This window comes from Giraffa tippelskirchi, chromosome 5 (genome assembly GCF_054371585.1).
Source record: "Giraffa tippelskirchi isolate mGirTip1 chromosome 5, T2T-mGirTip1v1.2.pri, whole genome shotgun sequence".
Classification (NCBI taxonomy): Eukaryota; Metazoa; Chordata; class Mammalia; order Artiodactyla; family Giraffidae; genus Giraffa; species Giraffa tippelskirchi.
The window spans coordinates 121,524,397-121,545,120 of record NC_137279.1 but is presented as its reverse complement, the minus strand read 5'-3'; the positions used below and the strand labels follow the sequence as shown (position 1 = coordinate 121,545,120).

At 34.2% G+C, this 20,724-nt stretch overlaps 1 protein-coding gene across 5 annotated transcripts in view; it reads left to right on the top strand.

The window, feature by feature from the left end:
* The window catches only part of SLC35A3 (solute carrier family 35 member A3), a 42,468-nt gene extending 25,194 nt beyond the window's left edge, over positions 1-17,274 (top strand). For all 5 annotated transcript variants that reach the window (XM_081493244.1, XM_081493241.1, XM_081493245.1 and 2 more), the window contains exons 3-8: positions 2,793-2,947; positions 3,021-3,143; positions 5,117-5,288; positions 6,237-6,355; positions 8,003-8,136; positions 13,496-17,274. In XM_081493244.1, the coding sequence (XP_081349370.1) occupies positions 2,793-2,947; positions 3,021-3,143; positions 5,117-5,288; positions 6,237-6,355; positions 8,003-8,136; positions 13,496-13,586 (794 nt within the window). In that variant the 3' untranslated portion in view covers positions 13,587-17,274. The remainder of the gene's footprint in view (positions 1-2,792; positions 2,948-3,020; positions 3,144-5,116; positions 5,289-6,236; positions 6,356-8,002; positions 8,137-13,495) is intronic.
* Positions 17,275-20,724: the final 3,450 nt, after the last annotated feature.

Sequence of the window (20,724 nt, the reverse complement as noted above, 5' to 3'; positions counted from 1 at the left end):
GTATTCCGTTGTATGTATATGTGTGTGTGTGTGTATACACTGGAGGTCCCCAACTTAATGATGGTTCGACTTAATGATTTTTTTGACTTTGTGCTGTGCTCCGTCACTCACTGATGTCTGACTCTTTACAACTCCATGAACTCTAGCCCACCAGGCTCCTCTGTCCATGGGATTTTCCAGGCAAGAATACTGGAGTGGGTTGTCATTTCCTATGATGGCATTAAAGTGATATGCATTAAGCAGAAACCATACTTTGAATTTTGATCTTGTTCTGGGCTAGTGATACGATACTCTCAGGGTGCTGGGCAGCCACAGCAAGCTGCAGCTCCCAGTCAGACACACAATCTCAAGGATAAACAACCAGTGCACATACAACCATTCATACCCATACAACCAGTCTGTGTTTCCTTTCAGTACAGTATTCAATAAGTTACATGAGATATTCAACACTTTATTATGAAATAGGCTTTGTGTTAGATGATTTTGCCCATTATTAGGGTAATGTTTAGGTGTTCCAAGCACATTTAAGGTAGTCTAGGCTAAGCTATGATGTTTGGTAGGTTAAGTGTATTAAATGCATGTTTGTCTTAAGATATTTTCAGCTTATAATGGGTTTATTGGGATATAACCCATTGTAATTGAAAAAAGATCTGTGTAACATTTTATCCATTCTTGTATTGATGGACGCTTGAGTTGTTCCACCTGTTGGCTATTGTAAATAATGCTTTGATAGACAATGAATAATCCTGCATTAGACACACAAGTCTCTGCTTTCATTTCTTTTGAATATATACTTCAGGATAGAATGGCTGAGTCATATGGTAATTCTGTTTAACATTTTGAAGAACAGTGAGACTTTTCCACAACAACTGCACCATTTTAGATCCCTACCAGCAATGTATAAGAATTCCAATTTCTCCATATCCTCACTAGCACTTATTATTTTCCATTTTTAAAAAATTACAGCCATTCTAGTAGGTGTGAAGTAGTATCCCATTGTTTTGATTTGCATTTCCCTGATGACTAATAATGTTGAGCACCTTTTCATTTGCTTATTGGCCATTTGTGTATCTTTAGAGAAATGTCTGCTTAAGTCTGTTGCCCATTTTTGAATTGGGTTGTTTGTAAATTTTGTATACTTTTGAAACTGTCATGTTGGCCATTGTAGCTGGAGTATATCGATCTGGGAGAAACGAAAAGAGATTGCATTTGTATTCAGAAAATAATAAATGTTTAAAAAGATGTTCTACCTCTCTAGCAATGAGAAAAATCAAATTAAAGCCGCAAGACTCAATTTCACTACCCTCAGACTGCTAATAAGAAAAATGTGATAACATTAATTATTTAAAAATTTAATTTTAAGAATGAGCTAATATTTTAGATTTTTTTCTGCTAAAACTAAGAAAAAGTCTTGGTAATTTTTAACTACTTACATAATTTTTTGACTATTTTAGAGTCAGGAAAGGATGAATATCTAGCAGCATTTTTTAAAGTTATTTTCATTTTAAAACAGTTTTCATAATCAAAGTTTTCAGATTTTATGTTGAGAGAGACAGTCATCTATAAAGTGTCATTGTTGGTAGAGTGGTAAGGTTCCTTAGACTTTCTCCTTTCTTTGAGAGATTATGTATCTCTTAAAGTTCTTTGGACTTTTTCTGTGATTGATACTGTGGATTGGCTAGCTCAGAGTCCACTGTTTGGTGGAGAATATAAAAGAAAAAGGTTGGTTTTCCAGCTCCCTTGCAGCATGGGGTAGTTATACAACACATAGTCCTGATCAGTGAGAGGGAAGAAGATGCCTGCTAGACCACTGTTCCCTCCTCTCTTTTTTTGGTTGCCAAAAGGAAGAACCAGAAGTGCTCAGTCATTTGGTAACCTGTTGCAAAAATTACGTAGACGATAGATGAAAAGCATGAAATTTTATATATAGAGAGAGAGAACTTAGGTTCCTGATGTCATTACTGAGCCGCTGTAGCAGCTTTGGACCTGGACTCATGATAATGTGAGACAAATCCCAATGGGTTTGAGCCAGTGTTGGTTGAGTTTTCTGTTGTTTGAGCCAAACCCACTTCCTAACCGATACCATTTTATGATTAAAGTCTTCATAATTATTAATTGGCATGAATGACTGATGATAGAATACATTATAAAATACAAGGTATTATAATGTTGCTATGATAAAGTAAGAATACTTGGTTGACAAATTAATACTATGAGATTTTTATTATCATATATGTGTGCATATCAATTTGATTTATTTCCCAGTGAAAGATACATATTATTATAAAGATAAGGCACTTCTTAATACACTGTCTTCTAAGATTTAACATTTGAAATATTAGCATCATTAAAGGTATAGATATACCTTATTTTATTGCAGATATTGTGTTTTTTACAAATTAAAGATTTGTGGCAACTTAGCATTGTCAAATGATAATGAGCATTTTTTAGCAATAAAGTATTTTTTAATTAAGGTATGTACATTTTCTTAGACATAATCTTATTGCACAGTTAACAGATTCTCATACAGTGTGCACATAACTTTTATTTGCATTGAGAAGCCAAAAATGTTCTTTGACTTACTTTATTGTGATACTCATTTTATGGCTGTGGTCTAGAACTGAACCTGCAGTTTCTCTGAGGTATGTCTGTAAATCTTAGACCTCAAAGTATTAATAGGTAGCTGAATTTACATTTTTTACAGGTGAAAAAACCAAGGATTTGAGAGAGAATATGGAACGGATTCAGAGTTACTTAATTACTGATTTTGTCCATTTCGTGTTTTTTCCTAGAATGTAGTCTAAGAGCACTGAATCGAATACTACATGATGAAATTCTTAATAAACCTATGGAAACGCTTAAACTTGCTATTCCATCAGGGATATATACTCTTCAGAATAATTTGCTCTATGTGGCACTGTCAAATCTTGATGCAGCTACTTATCAGGTACCTAAAATACATTTCTAGTAGTCTTTCTAAGAAACAAACAAACAATAATATTAGCTGTTTTCTTTTTCAGGTCACATATCAGTTGAAAATTCTTACAACTGCACTATTTTCTGTGTCAATGCTTAGTAAAAAATTAGGTGTGTACCAGTGGCTCTCCCTAGTAATTTTGATGACAGGAGTTGCTTTTGTACAGGTAACTATTCAAGATAAGTATAACTTTCATTTTTATCACAGTTTCAAAATCTCATTTTGGAGAGTATGGTTGTTATTTGTTGATGCAAATTAATGCTTATTCTCACAACTGTTTTTGAGGGCTTCCGCATGAGGAGGATACCACATTGGAACTATAAATGATACAAAGAAATAAAATCAAATAATCTGAAGCAAAGAAGTGAATAGTCTAGGGAAATAAGACACTTTGTAAAACAAAGCTGATTTTTACTTAGTATGAGGACATTTGAGATCAGTCACTCCCTTCCTATTGTCTGTCAGCTTCCCTGATACCACTCCTTCTTGGTTCTTTTCACATCTTTCTAATGATTCCTTAGTGGTTTCCTTCCTGGGATCCTCTTCCCTCATATACACATTAGATATTGGGGTTGTTGATAGGCTTATTATTTCTCAAATTATGTCCTTATTTTTAGATTTCATTCTTTCTGGATGTTTTTATTAATACATATGCTGATAGTTTCTTGATCTATGTCATCAACTCTGGTTATCACCTCTAGTTTCAGATTTGTATATCTAAAAGCCCATTGGACATCTTTGGTTGGTTGTGGGCTTCCCTGGTGGCTCAGATGGTAAAGAATCCACCTGAAATGCAGGAGACCTGGGTTGGATCCCTGGGTCAGGAAGATTCCCTGGAGAAGGGACTGGCTACCCACTCCAGTACTCTTGCCTGGAGAATTCCATGGACAGAGGAGCCTGGCAGGCTACAGCCCATGGTGTCACAAAGAGTTGGACACGACTGAGTGACTAACAGGTTCACTTTTCACTTCAGTAGGCCTTATAAACCAAGTGTATCCAAAACTAAACTTTACCTTTCCCCCACCAAGGCTGTTCTTTATTTCTATTTTTTTCCAGTCATTATTTACCTAGCCTGAGAGTTGTCCTAGAGTCTTTCTTCAGCCTATGCATCCAATCACTAAGACTTTGTGACTGTTTTCTAATACTTCTTGATTCTGTCCTTGTCTGTCTCTACTAACATTTCCCCATTTCATGACTTCTTTGTTTCTCAAGTAATCTTTTGCCTCCTAATTGATGGTTTGGTTTTGTTTTTTACCATCACCCAAAATTCAGCCTCCACTTTTTCACCACTGTGGGCTATCTAAAATAAATCTAATCATGTCTATTTCTGGCCATCCAAAGTCCTCCTTCCCTCTCCCCCCAATCACTTTCCTTAGAGTGTGGTATGTATTGTATATTTTCAATAAATATTTCTAATAGTTCTTTATTTAAATGAGTATTATGGAAATATAATTGGCATATCAAACCCATATTTTCATAGGTCCTGCTTAAGGTAAAGTAGTTGGTATTCAATTTTTAAAAGTGAGGTATTTTTAAAAATCAACTAACTAGTAGTCAGGTAGGCAAAAACCATGAGAAGGATAGAGAAACAAGTGAAGTTTTAGGAACACTGATCTACAGAATAAAGCTCAGAATGATTAGCTTGATATGGACCTTCCATAATACAGCAACCACTCTGGACTTATTTTTTCTGCTCCAACAACACTTCACACTCTGAATTTCTACAACTGATCTGCTTATAGAGGCTATTTTGTGTATCTGTGCATTTATTCATTCTCTTTCACTTTTTTATGGAGAAGGAAATGGCAACTCATTCCAGTCTTCTTGCCTGGAAAATCCCATGGACAGAGCAGCCTTGGCGGGCTGCAGTCCATGGGGTCTCAAAGAGTCGGACACAACTTAGCGACTAAACTGCAGCAACAGCAGCTCTTTTTTTAGGGTATTTTTGAAATTATAGATTGTAAAGGCAATATCACTATGGGAAAAAAAATGATTCTAAGGTTTTTTCAAAAGCTCTCCTCTGCAATCCCCAGGAATGGAAATGGTTGCACTTTTACCTTAAGGCCTAAGAGTAGGCTCTAAACATGTATTTTGTAAAATATTATAGGAATTAAACTTGTTTTGTTTCTTTTTGTTCAGTGGCCCTCAGATTCTCAAGAGCTTAATTCTAAGGAACTTTCAGCTGGCTCACAATTTGTAGGCCTCATGGCAGTTCTCACAGCATGTTTTTCAAGTGGCTTTGCTGGGGTTTACTTTGAGAAAATCTTAAAAGAAACCAAACAATCAGTGTGGATAAGAAACATTCAACTTGGTAAGTTTTAAATGTTTTCTAACATTACTTTTAAAGTGATTATATTATTATATTTAAATATTTCTGTGTATCTTTAATTAAATAAACCTTTTATAAAAGTTGCTAGTTGCTGCAAATAAAATTTTAGAAAGAACATTTCACATCCCTTTTGGTTCCTTTTTCATTGTGGAATACTTTGATTAGTTGTGACTTTATTTAGAAGATTTCTTTACCCTGCACTCTTTCCATATGTTACCAGAAACCTCCCCATAAAGAGTTGACTCCTGCAGTATAACCATTTCTTTATTCATAGTTTAGGATTGCTCCAGGAAATCTTAGTTCCAGTAGTCATAAGGCATAAGTCTACCATAAGCTCTGTGGTAGAAGTAAGGGATTCAGCAGTGAACAAGACACATTTCCTGCTCTCACTGAGCTGACTTTTCCCTAACGGTGAGACTTCGGTAACAACATTCTGATGTTGCCTGTGGGTGGCTGACTGTTTCTTTTCTAATTTTTTGGATATTACTTATCATACATCCAAAATTTCTAAATAAAGAAAAATGCCATACCACATACCTGAGTTATTATATCTGCGTATATGAATGTGAATATATGAAAATATAGATCTAGCAATAGGAAGATACAATTAAATATACAAAAGTGCACATTTTACAAGCATTTGAATGGGATATCCACACAGTCCTGTAATGTATACATTCTGTTTTTTTAGCACTCCAATGCTGGTGCTCTCTGTTCTGTTTTACATTCCCAGGTCTTTTTCTTAGTCATAATATGGTACTGAGTATATTTTCTCTAAGTTTATATAATTATACAACTAAAAAACTTTTAATCAAATTTTATCAAAAAGGAAAAGTTAAGTTTAAAATTATTTGTAATGTTAATGGAAAAATATCTCTCCTGACAAACCAAAGGACATATAACATAGACTTTACTTTTTTTTTTTCCAAGGTTTTTTTGGGAGTATATTTGGATTAATGGGTGTATATGTTTATGATGGAGAACTGGTGTCAAAGAATGGGTTTTTTCAGGGATATAACCGACTGACCTGGATAGTTGTTGTTCTTCAGGTAAAGCATTTAAATTCTTGTGTTCATGCAATTAAATTTTATTTTAACATAGAAAATCAAAATAGCTATGATGTACTGATAGGAGGAAAAGGGCTTCTCCTGTTAGTACTCTCATTATATCTAGTTTATTCAGTGAAGTTAAAATAGGACTGATCTAAATACCATAATGTGAACTTTATGATATTTAAATTTAACATAATGAAAATGCAAGAGTAAGAATAAAAGAGTTGAAGCTGAGGACAAATATAACTTTAATTTTTCTACAGTTCTAATCATTTCACAGGAAGTCTAAAGTCAGTTCATTCAGGCTCAAGAAGCAGATCTCGATATTTAAATCTGTAACAGTTTATAGTTTAATATTGGTTACATATTGGAGTATTCCTATCAAATAACCTCAGTTTATAACTTGAAATTATTCAAGGGCTGAGTAATTTCATCTTCAAAAAATACTTATTAAGTACTCTGGAGGAAACAAAAATGAAGATACAAGTCTCTGTCTTCACAAAGCCTTTCTCTAGAGATGCTTGAAGCTGAAAGTCTCTTAGGGGGAAGATAGGTGAGAAGGTAGCAAAGGATAACTGTTTTGAAAGCAGGAAGGATACTTTTATTTTGAAGATAAGAGAAAAGGAGACAGGAATAAGTGAAAATTCAGAGAAAATTTGAGAAAGAGTTTATGATGGCTTTTATCCTGTTGAGGAGGAAAGCCCTCTTTCCTTAAGAAGGGACTACAGACTTGAGAAGAATTTAAAAGGTTTGGTACAGTTGGTATGAGGGAGAAAATAGAACAATGAGAGCACTGCCAAGAACTGATAGGACTCGAACATCAATTTATAGAGAGCTCATTGGCATAATGTGTGACTTTCTCCCTTAAAGCTATTACCATTTGAAGAGGTGCAATGAAAGTGGGTAACTCAGATTTGGGAGTTGATACGTAGAGTTTGGTGAAGTGAAGTGAAAGTCACTTAGTTGTGTCTGACTTTTTGTGACCCCATGGACTGTAGCCCACTAGACTCCTCTGTCCATGGAATTCTCCAGGCAAGAATACTGGAGTGGGTTGCCATTCCCTTCTCCAGGGTTTGGTAGAAAACAAAACTATGAGATATGGTAAAACCATTATTTAAGTAGCCACAATTTGGAATTTGAGAGGGATTTGGCAGAAAGTTCTTTCTACACTCTTAAAGAGAATGATTAAAGTGCTTTAGGAAGAGTACTCTGACAGCAATTTGAAAGGTAGATTAGAATGGGAAGAAACTAGAGGAAGAAAGCCAAGTTAGGCAATTAAAAGGCTAGTAAAATATCAAGTTACATTTTATTTTTAATCAAAAATAAAAATACTTCACTAATCAGAGTATTCAGTCTTCCCACATTTGTCTGAAGTGATGTTTAATTACTAAATTGGATGAGGATAGATATTTTATTCATAATATGGTCAAACTCCATTATAACAAACTGTAGATTCTGCTGGTAGTTATTTTATCCGATACCTTTTGAAATAGTCTATTGAACAAAACGTAGATGCTCATATGTTATGAAATGTTTAATAAAAATCACTTATTTAATGGGATTAGATTATAGGACAAAAAAGTATTTTGAAAAGCAGTTTTATATGTGTCTATTTTTAAAAATAATCTTTTAAAACTTCTGCAGGCACTGGGAGGCCTTGTAATAGCTGCTGTTATTAAGTATGCGGATAACATTTTGAAAGGATTTGCAACCTCTTTGTCCATAATATTATCAACATTGATATCTTATTTTTGGCTACAAGATTTTGTACCAACCAGGTAGTGTATTCTTTTCTATTTCTTTATATCTTATTTAGAGAAATGAGTCCTTCATATGATCTGATCTGAAAAATTTTGTTCTGTTACAGCTTTTAAAGAAATATAGTAAGATTTATTTAACTATCTTTTTGAAAGGGTTTCAAACTAAATGCATGAAAGAAAGTCTAACACTGGACAGTTTTTTATACAGTTTGGCTGGCCAGAATTTCCCCAGTAGATCTGAATGAGGGTCTTTCCCCCAAAGTTAAAAGTCATGTTTTAAAAAATTATTAAATCATATAAAGTGATTTTAAGAATTTATATAGCATAAGCCAGGAAAGGAGGTGACATTCTTGAAGAAAATAATTTGTTTACAAGATAATTTGAGTCACCTTTGAAAAGGTGGCTCGTGAGAAAGTTCTTTATGGAGAAAAATAGTCTAGAGAATTGCAAAAGGAATGATGGGTGAAGCAGGAGACCCAGGACTGTGTAGGGTCATGGATACCAAGAGAGAAGACAGAGTGAGGAGGAATCAAGTGTACCATAAAGTTCTATTTTATTTACAATTATTAACTTGTAATCCCAAGGTAATGAGATTATATCTTAATGGATCCTAGGATACCATGCTTAGTTTCCTGTAATTTCACTCCCTCTTCATCTTCTCATTTTCTGAACTTTGGAATACTGTCTTCATTCGTCTTTGGGCTTATATCTGCACTCATTTCCTTGGTGATCTTTATTCTCATGACTTTAAATACTGTTTATAGGCTAAAAACCTCAAATTTAAATTTGAATTCCAGGCCTTTATATATGTAATTGTCTATTTGTCTATTTTCTCTTCAGTGTCTACTAGGTAACTCATTCCCCATCTCTGTCAGGGTTCTCAATTTGTTTTACATACCTTCATTCTTTCAGTTGCTTAGGCCAAAATCCTTTTAACTTAGGAACACAATTTATCCTTCTTTGAAGGCAGTCTATAAATATGGACATAGATAGTTTTATAAGAGAAAGTTAAAATGTATGAAAATTTTTTATTTTCTCAGTGAAATAAGGTCATCAGCTACTTTTTACTGTCCTCTCACTTGTCATTCTAACGCAGAGACAAATCCTATTAACTCTTCCTTTTAATATCGCCAGAATCTGACCGTTTTTCACAACCTCTAATTCTATCACCATGATCCAAGTCACCCTCATTTATCGTCTAGATTAAGGAAATAGTCTCCTGACTTGCCTCCTTGCTTCTTATCTTCACCTGTGTCTCTGAATTTTCCCCATTCGGTAACCAGAATGATTCTTTTCAATGTAAATTAGTGTACTCAGGAACCTTCTGATTGCTTCCCATGTCACTCAAAAGTTGTCACCAACAATGGCCTATTTGCTTTGGCTTTTAGCTATCTTTCTATCCTCATCTGACATTACTTACCTCTTGTTTACCTTTTTTTTTTTTTCTTTTAACTTTTTTGCTATGGGCTTTGATTTGCCCTTTATTCTTCTTGGAATACTCATCCCCTGCATATTCACATGGCATACTCCCTCATGTCTTCAAATCTTAGCTCCAATATCCCTTTATCAAGAGCTCTCTCTAAAAAAAGAGCAACCCCTCTTTCAACATTCTTTCCTTCTGTCTGCCCAAGTCTTATCACCATCTGATAAGTAAGCAAGGCCAGAAGTTGGCATATAATAGATACTCTGTTTGTTGAATGAATGTTTAAGATCTTAAAATTTTAAGAGTTAGTAAAATTCGTTTGTGTTAGTGAGAGTAAGATAGGATTATGGGTGGAATTTGGTAGTCGAAAAATGTAATATGCTTGTTATATTTCTATATTGAACATTTATCATTTGGTTCTTCTCTAGAAACTTGAACAGTACGACTGGGACATGCGTGTTGAAATCTGTAATTTTTCTGAGGCATGAATTTAAAAGTGTTACTGTTTTTAGCTTGGTATGGGAATGAATTACTTACTAGTGAGACTAATAATTAGCACCTCTATCTTAATGATGCTTTATTCCCTACCTGAACTACCTAAGGGCTTCCCAGGTAGCTCAGCAGTAAAGAATCTGCCTGCAGTGTAGGAGACATGGGTTCGATCCCTGGGTCGGAAGATCCCCTGGAGAAGGAAATGGCAGCTCTCTCCAGTATTCTTGCCTGGGAAATCCCTTAGATAGAGGACCCTGGCCGGCTACAGTCCACAGGGTCTCAAAAGAGTCAGACACGACTTAGTGACTAAATATAACATTAAATTTCCTACCTATTAAATGGGGGAAATTACATGCTTTAATATTATTTGAGAATGTTTAGTACTTGTAGATTTTAAGGGTAACTTAAAAAGGCATACCTTAAAAAAAAACAAAACCTCATGTAAGGCCAAGGTGATAACTTTAAATCTTTGAATCATGCAGGGAATAAAATAAGTAAATGAACAAGTAAACAAGCAGAGGAACAAAAGAGTAGGAGTTTTTTTAGTAAGGTACATACTTGAATGTGTAAATCCATCTTTCTGAAGGAGCATGTGGGGTATGTTGGGATGAAGATAAAAGGAGAAAAGACAATGATACTGTTATTATTGAATGAATGAATGTTTCGAGGATATGCATAGGACACCATGTTAGATGGAGGTGACAGGTTATTTTTCCTAAAATAGATAGCTAAGCCCTCCATCTTTATGTATTTTTACTTTTGTGGAAAACGTCCATTATCCAATAAATGCAAAGATCTGTATTCTGAATGTAATAGTATATTTTCCTTTGTTATCCCCATTTCACCTACTGAAACACTTTTTTGGTTTCTCAGTAGTACCCTTGACCCCTGTACCTACCTTTCTGATTGTTCCTTTGGTAACCTGTCAGTTCTCACTCACTTTCTTGTCCATCTTATCTGCTGTCATGTCTTACTTGTCCTCTCTATGAAGATGAATCCCAACTTCACCTTAACTCTAGATTCCTGTTTCCAACTGGCTGCTGGACATCTCTACTGATATCATATCACCAGTATTCCCTTTCCTGTTTTTAGGTGCTCATTATTTTGCTTGTTGGTGTTACCATCCTTGTATTTAGACGTGCTTATTCTTTTATCAAAAATTTATTGTTTCCACTATGTGTCTGCCAATGTACTAGAAGATCCTAGAGAAATAGGAATGCATGATTAAGATATGATTTTCTATCTTCAAGGAGGTCACAGTGATCAGAGAAACAGACATGAGAATAAATTATAACTATGATCAATGCAGCAATGGAAGTATATACACAACCCATTAGAAAGAGGGGTGCAAATCCTTTAAGTATTAAATTCTAGTAGCTTCTTCCTTAAAATTTTTTCCTCTCAGAACCATCTAAAAATAGCTGGATTGGGAAAGCAGGGGTTTCCTGATAGTAATAGATATTCTAGTAGATCCTGTTAGAGATATCATAGAATGGATTCCTAGAAACTTGGATCAGACAACTTTCCAACTGAGCATGTGATTTTATACAAGTCCAGGTTTCTGGAAAGCTAGGAAAAGCTTGTTATGATTGACCAAGAAAGTGTTCAGTCGGAGTCTAAGTAGTTAACCAAATATTCCTGTGGTAGTAATTTTCTTCAGGATACATTATAGGAAGTTTTATGTTCTCTCAATTGTATACGTATACCTGTATTCAAGGCTTTTGAAAAGTTACCCATCTCCAGCAAGTCAATGCTAGACGTATCATAATAGGTAGTGACTAAGCTCCCTATATATGCTAGGTTCTTAGGAATATGATGATGAATGAGGAACACATGGTTGAACAGAGGAGCAGAATGTAAATATCATATTATTTACTATAGTGTGATAAAATGTTACCATAAAGTAACTTTGCTTAGGAGAGTTAGTCTTAGAGACTTTAGACCTGAGTTGTTATCAATAAGCAGTTTTCTTGGGAGAGACATTGCAGGCAGAGGAATAACATCTACAAAGACAGTGTCCTGAAAGGCATCTTATGTTCCCTAAATGGAGTGGCAGAATTATAGCTGGGGTTGGGTGGAGTGTGGGAGATAAGACTGGAAGGACTATATTATGAAGGGCCTTTAAAATCATAACTGTTAATAAAAACTTTAAAAACAAGACTAATTCATATGCCTGTAACAGCACTTCAAGGCATATGCACGTTAAAAGTTAAGATTGATATTCTAGTTTATATTCAGTTTAAATTCCAGTACTAGTTTCTATTCATTTCTAGTTTATAGTAAGGTATATTATATATATATGGATAGATAAAGAAGAAACCAAGTCTTCTTGAACTTAATCTAATTTCCTTTTTTTTTTTTTATTGAGAAAAAACAGGCTTTTTTTATTTTAAAAAACACGTTTGTCATTACCAAAAAGAGACGTCTTTAGGTAAAAATAATAAAAACCCCATGCTGCATAGATAATGCAGATAGTTCTAGTTATCTGGTCAACAGGCAAAAAGCAAGCACTTAAGGTCTTCAGCTCCAATCTAATTTCCTTTTTTAAAGCATCCTATAAAAACTGATCTTTGCTGTAGCTCAGACGGTAAAGAATCTGCTTGCAATGCAGGAGACCCGGGTTCAATCCCTGATTTGGGAAGATCCTCTGGAGAAGGGAATGGCAGTCCACTCCAGTATTCTTGCCTGGAGAATACCATGGACAGAGGAGCCTGGCGGGCTTCAGTCTGTGGGGTTGCAAATGATCAGACATGAATGAGCAACTAACACTACTACTATAAAAATTAGTCCTGAGTTTTATGTGTTACTGCCTTTGATTTTAAACTGAACTTTACTTTGGTTTGAAAAGAGTACAGTTTCCCTGTATATTTTCAAATTTTGTTAAAAAATTGAAATCTGGTAGTCTTCAATGTATTATATGCAAAAGGCATACTAAAATGAAATACTTTATATACACATACATGTCTAACTGAATAACTTTGCAGTATACCCAAAACTAACAAAATTTATAATTAAATTAACTGCAGTTTTTAAAAATGGTTTTAAAAAAAGATGAAACACAATATTTTATACATACTGTTTTGGGAGACTACAGTATAGCGCAGTGGATGGAAGTGCAGGTTTGGCTCTAGAGTCAGACATACCCAAGTTTGAATCCCATTTTCTGCTTCAAGCTGTGGGACTTTAAGACAATTATTTAAATTCTCTAAACCTGGTTCTTCATATATAAACAAATGAGAGCAATGCTAGTCCTTCTTCATAAGGTTGTTTTGAGAACTAAATGAAACAATGCATGTAAAACACCTAGCTGAATATCCGGAACTTAGTAAGCACTTAGTGTTTGTTAGCCATGTTACTGGAACATTTTTTCCCAAATTATATTTGTATTTTATAGTAAAGAAATATAATTTGTGTTGTTTTTAATCTGATTTTCTCTTTTTCATTTTTTCTTCATCTATTTAGTGTCTTTTTCCTTGGAGCCATCCTTGTAATAACAGCTACTTTCCTATATGGTTATGATCCCAAACCTGCAGGAAATCCCACTAAAGCATAGTGGTAATTTATCTGGTTTTTCACAATGGTGCACTGGGAATCTCAACATTAATGCTGCACAGAGGACTTCTACAGATTCTAAGAGAAGATCATCATGGTGAATCTGATCATAATGTTCAAATGGTTTGAAAATATAAAAGTTTAAGGATAAAATATACATGTATGTAACAAAATGCCTATTGCATCTGAAAATCAAAACTTGAAAGTATTTCCAGGGATTAGAATAATAATTAGAGGAAACTTAAAATCTGAGTTTTTAAAAAGATATTATGTTTTTGATTGCTGCAGAAATATCCTATGCACTCTTTGAAACAGCACACAGCAAGTGTCAGACATCAATTTTGCAAATTATATATATTTAATTTTATTAAATGTTTTTTATCTTATTCTTTCTGTACAGATATATCAAATAACATAGATATTCAAAGTTTGAACATTATAATTATCTATAAAGCTGTGAAGAAATAGTATGATTTGAAAAACATTTTCACATATCTCAGATTTTTATATTTATACAGATTACTAAACAAAGGATTGCTATATGTTGCAAATGTTCCAGTGCATAAAAGTTGATAAAGTAACTTTCTGGGTCTGATTTGTCAGAGAATAAAATTCATATTTAAATTTAATATAAAGAAATATACACATCTGTTTCTCCATCTAAACTTTAAGATCTTTTTAGTGCTTTGAAACTGCTGAATGCAATCCATCTGTTCCTGTGCTAGATAATAGCCAGTGACTTTTACACTAATGGAGTTTTGTCCTTTATCTCTTAATTGTATTTCTTTTCTGTAAATTGGATAAATCCTTAATATCACTTTAAAATAAATTTCTCTCTGTGTTGATTTCCATTAAAGTTTTAAAATGTAATTTAAAGGGGTTAAATACTCATTTAATAATTTAAAATAATAATTGTCTAATGTCTCCATTTGGAGAATTTTAAACTCTCAAAGTATCTACTCGACACAACTAGAGCGTTTTTAGATGACGATTTTATTCGTTGATCTATAACTGATGACAAAACAACCAAATATATAATAGTATAGACATTAATAAATTGAGACCAGAATGACTTAGACATTCCAGATTGCCATGATATATTTTAAATGACGCTATAACTATAAATTCAAAGTGTTCAGAAGAACTTTCTAGGCCTCTCATAAACCCACCATTCCTAGGAATATTCTGATCAAATATCTGAGAGAGGCAGCCAAATTCTGAACTCCCTTTCTGTGACCCTACAAAAGCTGCCAAGAAAGAGCCACAACTTTGCTTTACAGTAGTGGTTTATTTTCCATTTCTTTTCCATTTGATTAGCACTGGAGTTGAGATTGCAAATTACAATAGTTATGGTTCAGGGAGAGAAAATATAGCAGAAATGATCAAATGAATTGGTGGGCACAATTACTTTCTAAAATTGAAATAGGGGTTTAATTTATTATTGACTAGAGACAAAATTACCTATTGTGTATAGAAGTATTGTACTTTTTTTCTTCATGCATTATGTATTTTTAAAAGTCTCCTGTTCTAATTGTATAAAAACTGTAAAAATAAATATTTTTATATAATTCTAATGGATTTTGTTAAAATTTGGCTGAAAATACTATGTTACAATCTGTTGGCTAGTCTCAGCTAAGTAGGACTGGCTGTGTTACTTTGCTGAGGCAAACCTAGTCTCAACAATACACAGGCCTAATATATTCCATACAGAGTTTTTAAAAATGCTTAAAATTACAAAGTATTTTTACATTAATTTTCTGGTAATTCCAAATTGGCACCAGGCAAACTTTCTGGAACTCTGACTTAAATTTTTCAGTGACTACTTTTTAGAGTATTTATTAAATAACTTTACTACAATTTGAGAATGGTGTTTTTAGACTATAACAACATTCAGACTTACATTTACTACTTAATGCTAAGAGAAATCTAAATCCTGTAATGCAGAGAATTCAAGACTAAATATAAAGATTTATGTTCAGGTTACACTGAAGTGTTGAGTACTTATGTATTAATCTGGTATGCATTCATCATTAATTGTGAATTCAAGTTTAGTCTCTCCCAATTTTCAAAAAATGATACAAGCAAAATATTGGACATCAGACATGTTAGTTATAGTAGTAATATACTTTCAGGTGTCCAAAAATAACACAATTTTCAAGAATCTCTCCAAAGTTTATAAAATGTAGTCAAGAGTTTGGAGAATGGGCAAAATAGTCTAAAGTATATTCTCAAAGCAAACTTTTATTAGACAAGCATAATTTGTATTTTGCTTTTCTAGTAGGTTAGAATAGAGAATTGATTGTATAGTCTATAGTTTTTGATTCATGAAGAAATAACCATATTTGAAACAGTGGACCCCTGTCCTAGAGCACGTCATATGTACACATAATGCCATTTTCTTCAGTGTGTGGTGTGTGTTTTGATGACCTCCAGAAGCCTTATTATGTCAACCTTCTATAATGATGATTCCTTGATTATTTAAATTCTTATACTTTTTAAAGTTTACATTTATCTCTCAACAACTTTGTTCATTTTAAAAAAAACATGCTAACCCATGGGAGAAGAGTGCCAGTTGATAGTTCTACAAAACTTTAAAACTATGGTATTTTGGAAGAAAAGCTTGAAATGCAACATATAGATGTAATCAATACAATAATATTACCAATTCTTTAATAAGTGATTTTTAGAGAAGTCATAGACTACTTTTACAGTGGAAAATGTAGTTTAGACATGCAAAACTTGAATGTTTACATCAATTTATATTGAATGTCACAGTTTCATAGAAGGAAAGGTGGTTTGATATTTAAACTGGATTCCAAGGAGACAGAATCTGAGTGGAAACTAATTGACTTTGTGCTTAGTAGACCTAGTGTAATAAGGCTATTCCTAAGAATTGATAACCTTTTCCTACATATCAGATTATTAAATTTTAACATGTCACTGTATAGTCACTCATCTGAGTTTTGTATTTAAAAACAGGGTTTAGCATCACTCATTTTATTTACACATTTGTTATTATAATATTTAATGACGTGAACATACGCTCTACATGATAAAAAGTTTGTAGAAGTTATTTATGCTATATTGAAAGTCATCTTAAGAATCTCCCAGATATGTAGCATATGTAAAGTACTTATAGGACCAAAGAAAAAGCACCTTTATCAAAATCTGGTCCTGTGTGCCTTGCTTTACCAAATACCTGGCTTTTCTTGAGGATATTACTGTAATTCACAATTTTGGACACATAGGCAAAATTAGGATGTTTTAAGAATAACTATAATTCAATGTTTTCATTGTTTCAACATTTGCTATTTAAATTCATTATCTAACAGAATATTGAAATAAGTATATTGTACAAATATTAGTAAATAGAACTTATTTAAAGAAATTATGGTACCATTGCTCCATCATTGAACTTTTGAAACTTTAACAGTTGTATATAACTCTCATTTTGATTTTTTTATTTCTTATTATAAGATATAATTTACTGTGATTTTTAGAATATTTTTAAATGATTTGGATTCCGAATTTGTCGTTATATGTATTTCATTTGTTTAGAAAGATTCTTTTGGGTTTGGGGTTGTGATTTGTATATTTAAATTTTTTATGGACATAATTCAAAGGAATGTATAAATTGGTCTTTGTTTAAATGGCTTTTTAATTGATAAATTTCTCTTTGTCATTTTTTGGTATCCAGTTACTTTCTATTTTCTAGATTTCTGAAAATAGATTATTTTCATAACTACGTAAATTTCTTCCTATGTTTCCTTGTTTTCCTCTTCACCTGTGTCTGACTTAACCATGAATTAGTCTTTCCATATATCAAAAATGACTCCCTGAGCCCTTTGCTACCTCTCTGGTTACTTTTATCATATATGTGATCTTCCTTTTTATTTTTACTATGCTCTAGTGTGAAAGACTGGATCTTATTTAGTTAGAATTTCTCTACCTGTATGATTGTAACAGTCTAAAACTTTTTGCTTTAAACAAATTATCTCTTTTGGTAGCGTCAAAGTTAAGACATTACAGTAATTGGTATATATTTTCTTCATAATTTATTTTTTTGGCTGTGTTGCATGGCTTGCAGGATCTTAGTTCCCCAACCAGGGATCAAACCTATGCCCCCTGCAGTGGAAGTGTGGAGTCCTAGCTACATGAGAAGCACCAACTGAAAATCTTTATATTTTTTTTTTGTATTGGAATACTTCTGTTGAAAGTATATCAAAATTCTTGAATCCTGTGCTATGCAAATAAGCTTCATAATCTAAATCTTATAGATACCACCACTATTCAGCAGATTCAGATAGTGACCAATATTAGTAATCATAATGTCTTTCTTGCTGCTGCTGCTGCTGCTAAGTCGCTTCAGTCATGTCCGACTCTGTGCGATCCCATAGACGGCAGCCCACCAGGCTCCGCCGTCCCTAGGATTCTCCAGGCAAGAATACTGGAGTGGGTTGCCATGTCCTCCTCCAGTGCATGAAAGGGAAAAGTGAAAGTGAAGTCGCTCAGTCGTGTCCGACTCTCAGCGACCCCATGGACTGTAGCCTACCAGGCTCCTCCGTCCATGGGATTTTCCAGGCAAGAGTACTGGAGTGGGGTGCCATTGCCTTCTCCGAATGTCTTTCTTACTGTTCTTAAAAAGAGAATTTTTTTTCAAAGCAGGATTGATTACCTACATATTCTAGAAGAGAAAATATCAGAGGAAGTAAACTGTCCTCAAATCCCAAAGATTTGAAATTCTGCTATTGTAGAGCATCTTGGTGACTATAAATTCAGAGGTTTCCCAAATTCACCTAGGTTCAATAATTCACTGGAAAGACAGAACTCACTGAAAGCTAGTATACTCACAGTCATAGTTATTCCAGAGAAAGGATACAAATTAGAACCAGATAAAGGAAGAGACACATTGGACAGAGATAAGGAGGGGTCTAAGTTCCAGTCATCCTTTCCAATGGTCCACTCTATGAAGCCTTGGACAATGTTGTATATATACTCCAAACAAAAATCTATGATAATCCATACAGAGTACTGCCAACTGGGAAAATTCACCCATGCTTTGGTTTTCATATTTTTACCAAAGTTTTATTATTTGACATGCTTGGTTGATTCTTTGATCACATAGTTGAACTCACTGTCCAGCCCTGATTCTCCCTGGAGAACTAGCAGACCTCAGACACCAGGGTCTCATGCTAGCATAAATTAGCTCGTGTAATTTGAGGAGCCCAACATGAATAACAAAGACACTTCTACTGGGACCTCCTGAGGATGTAGACCAGAACTTTTTTGGGGTAAGACCAAATTCCTTACTATTCGTCACTAATCTACATTTTTCTGAATTGATGAGAATGACACAAGCAATGACAATTGTTTATAGAGACTTGTGCATGCTGCATGCTAAGTCGCTTCAGTCATGTCCGACTCGTGCAACCCTGTGGACTGTAGCCTACCAGGCTCCTCTGTCTGTGAGATTCTCCAGGCAAGAATACTGGAGTGGGTTGCCATGCCCTCCTCCAAGGGTTCCTCCCAACCTAGCAATCAAACCTGTGTCTCTTATGTCTCCTGCAGTGGTAGGTGGGTTCTTTACCACTAGCTCCAGCTGCGAAGCCCATAAAGACTTTTACACATTGTCATTTTTAATTTCAGAAATTTTGTCTGATGCTTCTGAACATACAACTGAAGGGTAGAAAAACAATCAGGTACAGTACTAAGTAGCACTTGTATTACTTATTTTTCAGTTCTGATATTTAATGACAATTTTATTCGATGTTGGGATAATTAAAAGACATTTAAAATTTTTTTAATTTAACCTATGATGTATATTTATGTACAATTTTGAGCTAATTTTATTTATGTATTTATTTTGAAGATCTAATTGGCTTTTTTGGCAATTCATGAATTGAACAGCATTCCATCTAGCAACTAGAAGAGTGGTTCCTGAGCTAATTTTAAATTACCATTAGCCATCACTACTCTGAGGAGGAGTTCATAGAATAAAATTGGTATCAATTGCTAGGATGGCTCATAATAGACCTTCACTGTTAACTGATAGCTCCACATTTCCAGTCATCCTTTATTGGTGTTAAGTATCAAACCTCCATTAGATCTAACCAGGTTTTTTCATTTATGCATTTATTTATGTTTACTTATTTAGGGTCTCTGGTATGTTAAAATAACTTCTTTAAACAGAAATGATATTCCTTTGAAAATAGTTTACCTGAGATACACACTTTCATCCTTATTTTATTTTATTTATTTATTTTTTTAAAGCCAGAACATTTATTGCGCGACTTATCGTTGAAATCCTTAAGATGAACTGGATGCTGCAACAGCCGCTTGCTTGGGTTTAGGTGTTGTTCCTTCACGGAATCCATGCTTGAATCTGCAGTATACAATTTTTAGGTGCCTCATTCGACCAGTCCCAGTGGTATGAATTCTAAAATTTTAAAATCTGAAGCTTACTTTGGATGTTTTATATATACATATGTGTGTGTGTGTATATATATATACATATATATATATAGATATATATTATAGGCTTCCCTAAGAATCCACCTGCCAATGCTGGAGAAGCAGGTGCAATCCCTGGGGTGGGAAAATCCCCTGGAGAGAGAAATGGCAACCCACTCCAGTATATTTGCCTGAAGAATCCCGTGGACAGAGAGCCTGGTAGACTGCAGTCCATGGGGTCGCAAAAGAGTCGGACATAACTTACCGACTAAACAACAACTGTGTGTGTGTGTGTGTGTGTGTATACAATGCCCCAAATTTTCATTAGTTTGTATCCTTTACCTTTTTGTTGTTCATCAGTCGCTACTAAGTCACGTCCAACTCTGCAACCCGGTGGACTACAGCACACCAGGCTTCCCTGTCCTTCACCATCTCCTGGAGTTTGCTCAAATTCATGTCCATTGAGTCAGTGATGCTGATGCTATCTAACCATCTCATCCTCTGCCGCTCTCTTCTCCTTTTGCCTTCAGTCTTTCCCAGCATTGGGTCACAAAGAGTTAGACATGACTGAGCAACTTCACTTTTCCCAGCATCAAGGTCTTTCCCAATGAGTTGGCTCTTCACATCAGATGGCCAAAGTATTGGAGTTTCAGCTTCAGTCATTGACTAGTTTGATCTCCTTTCTGTCC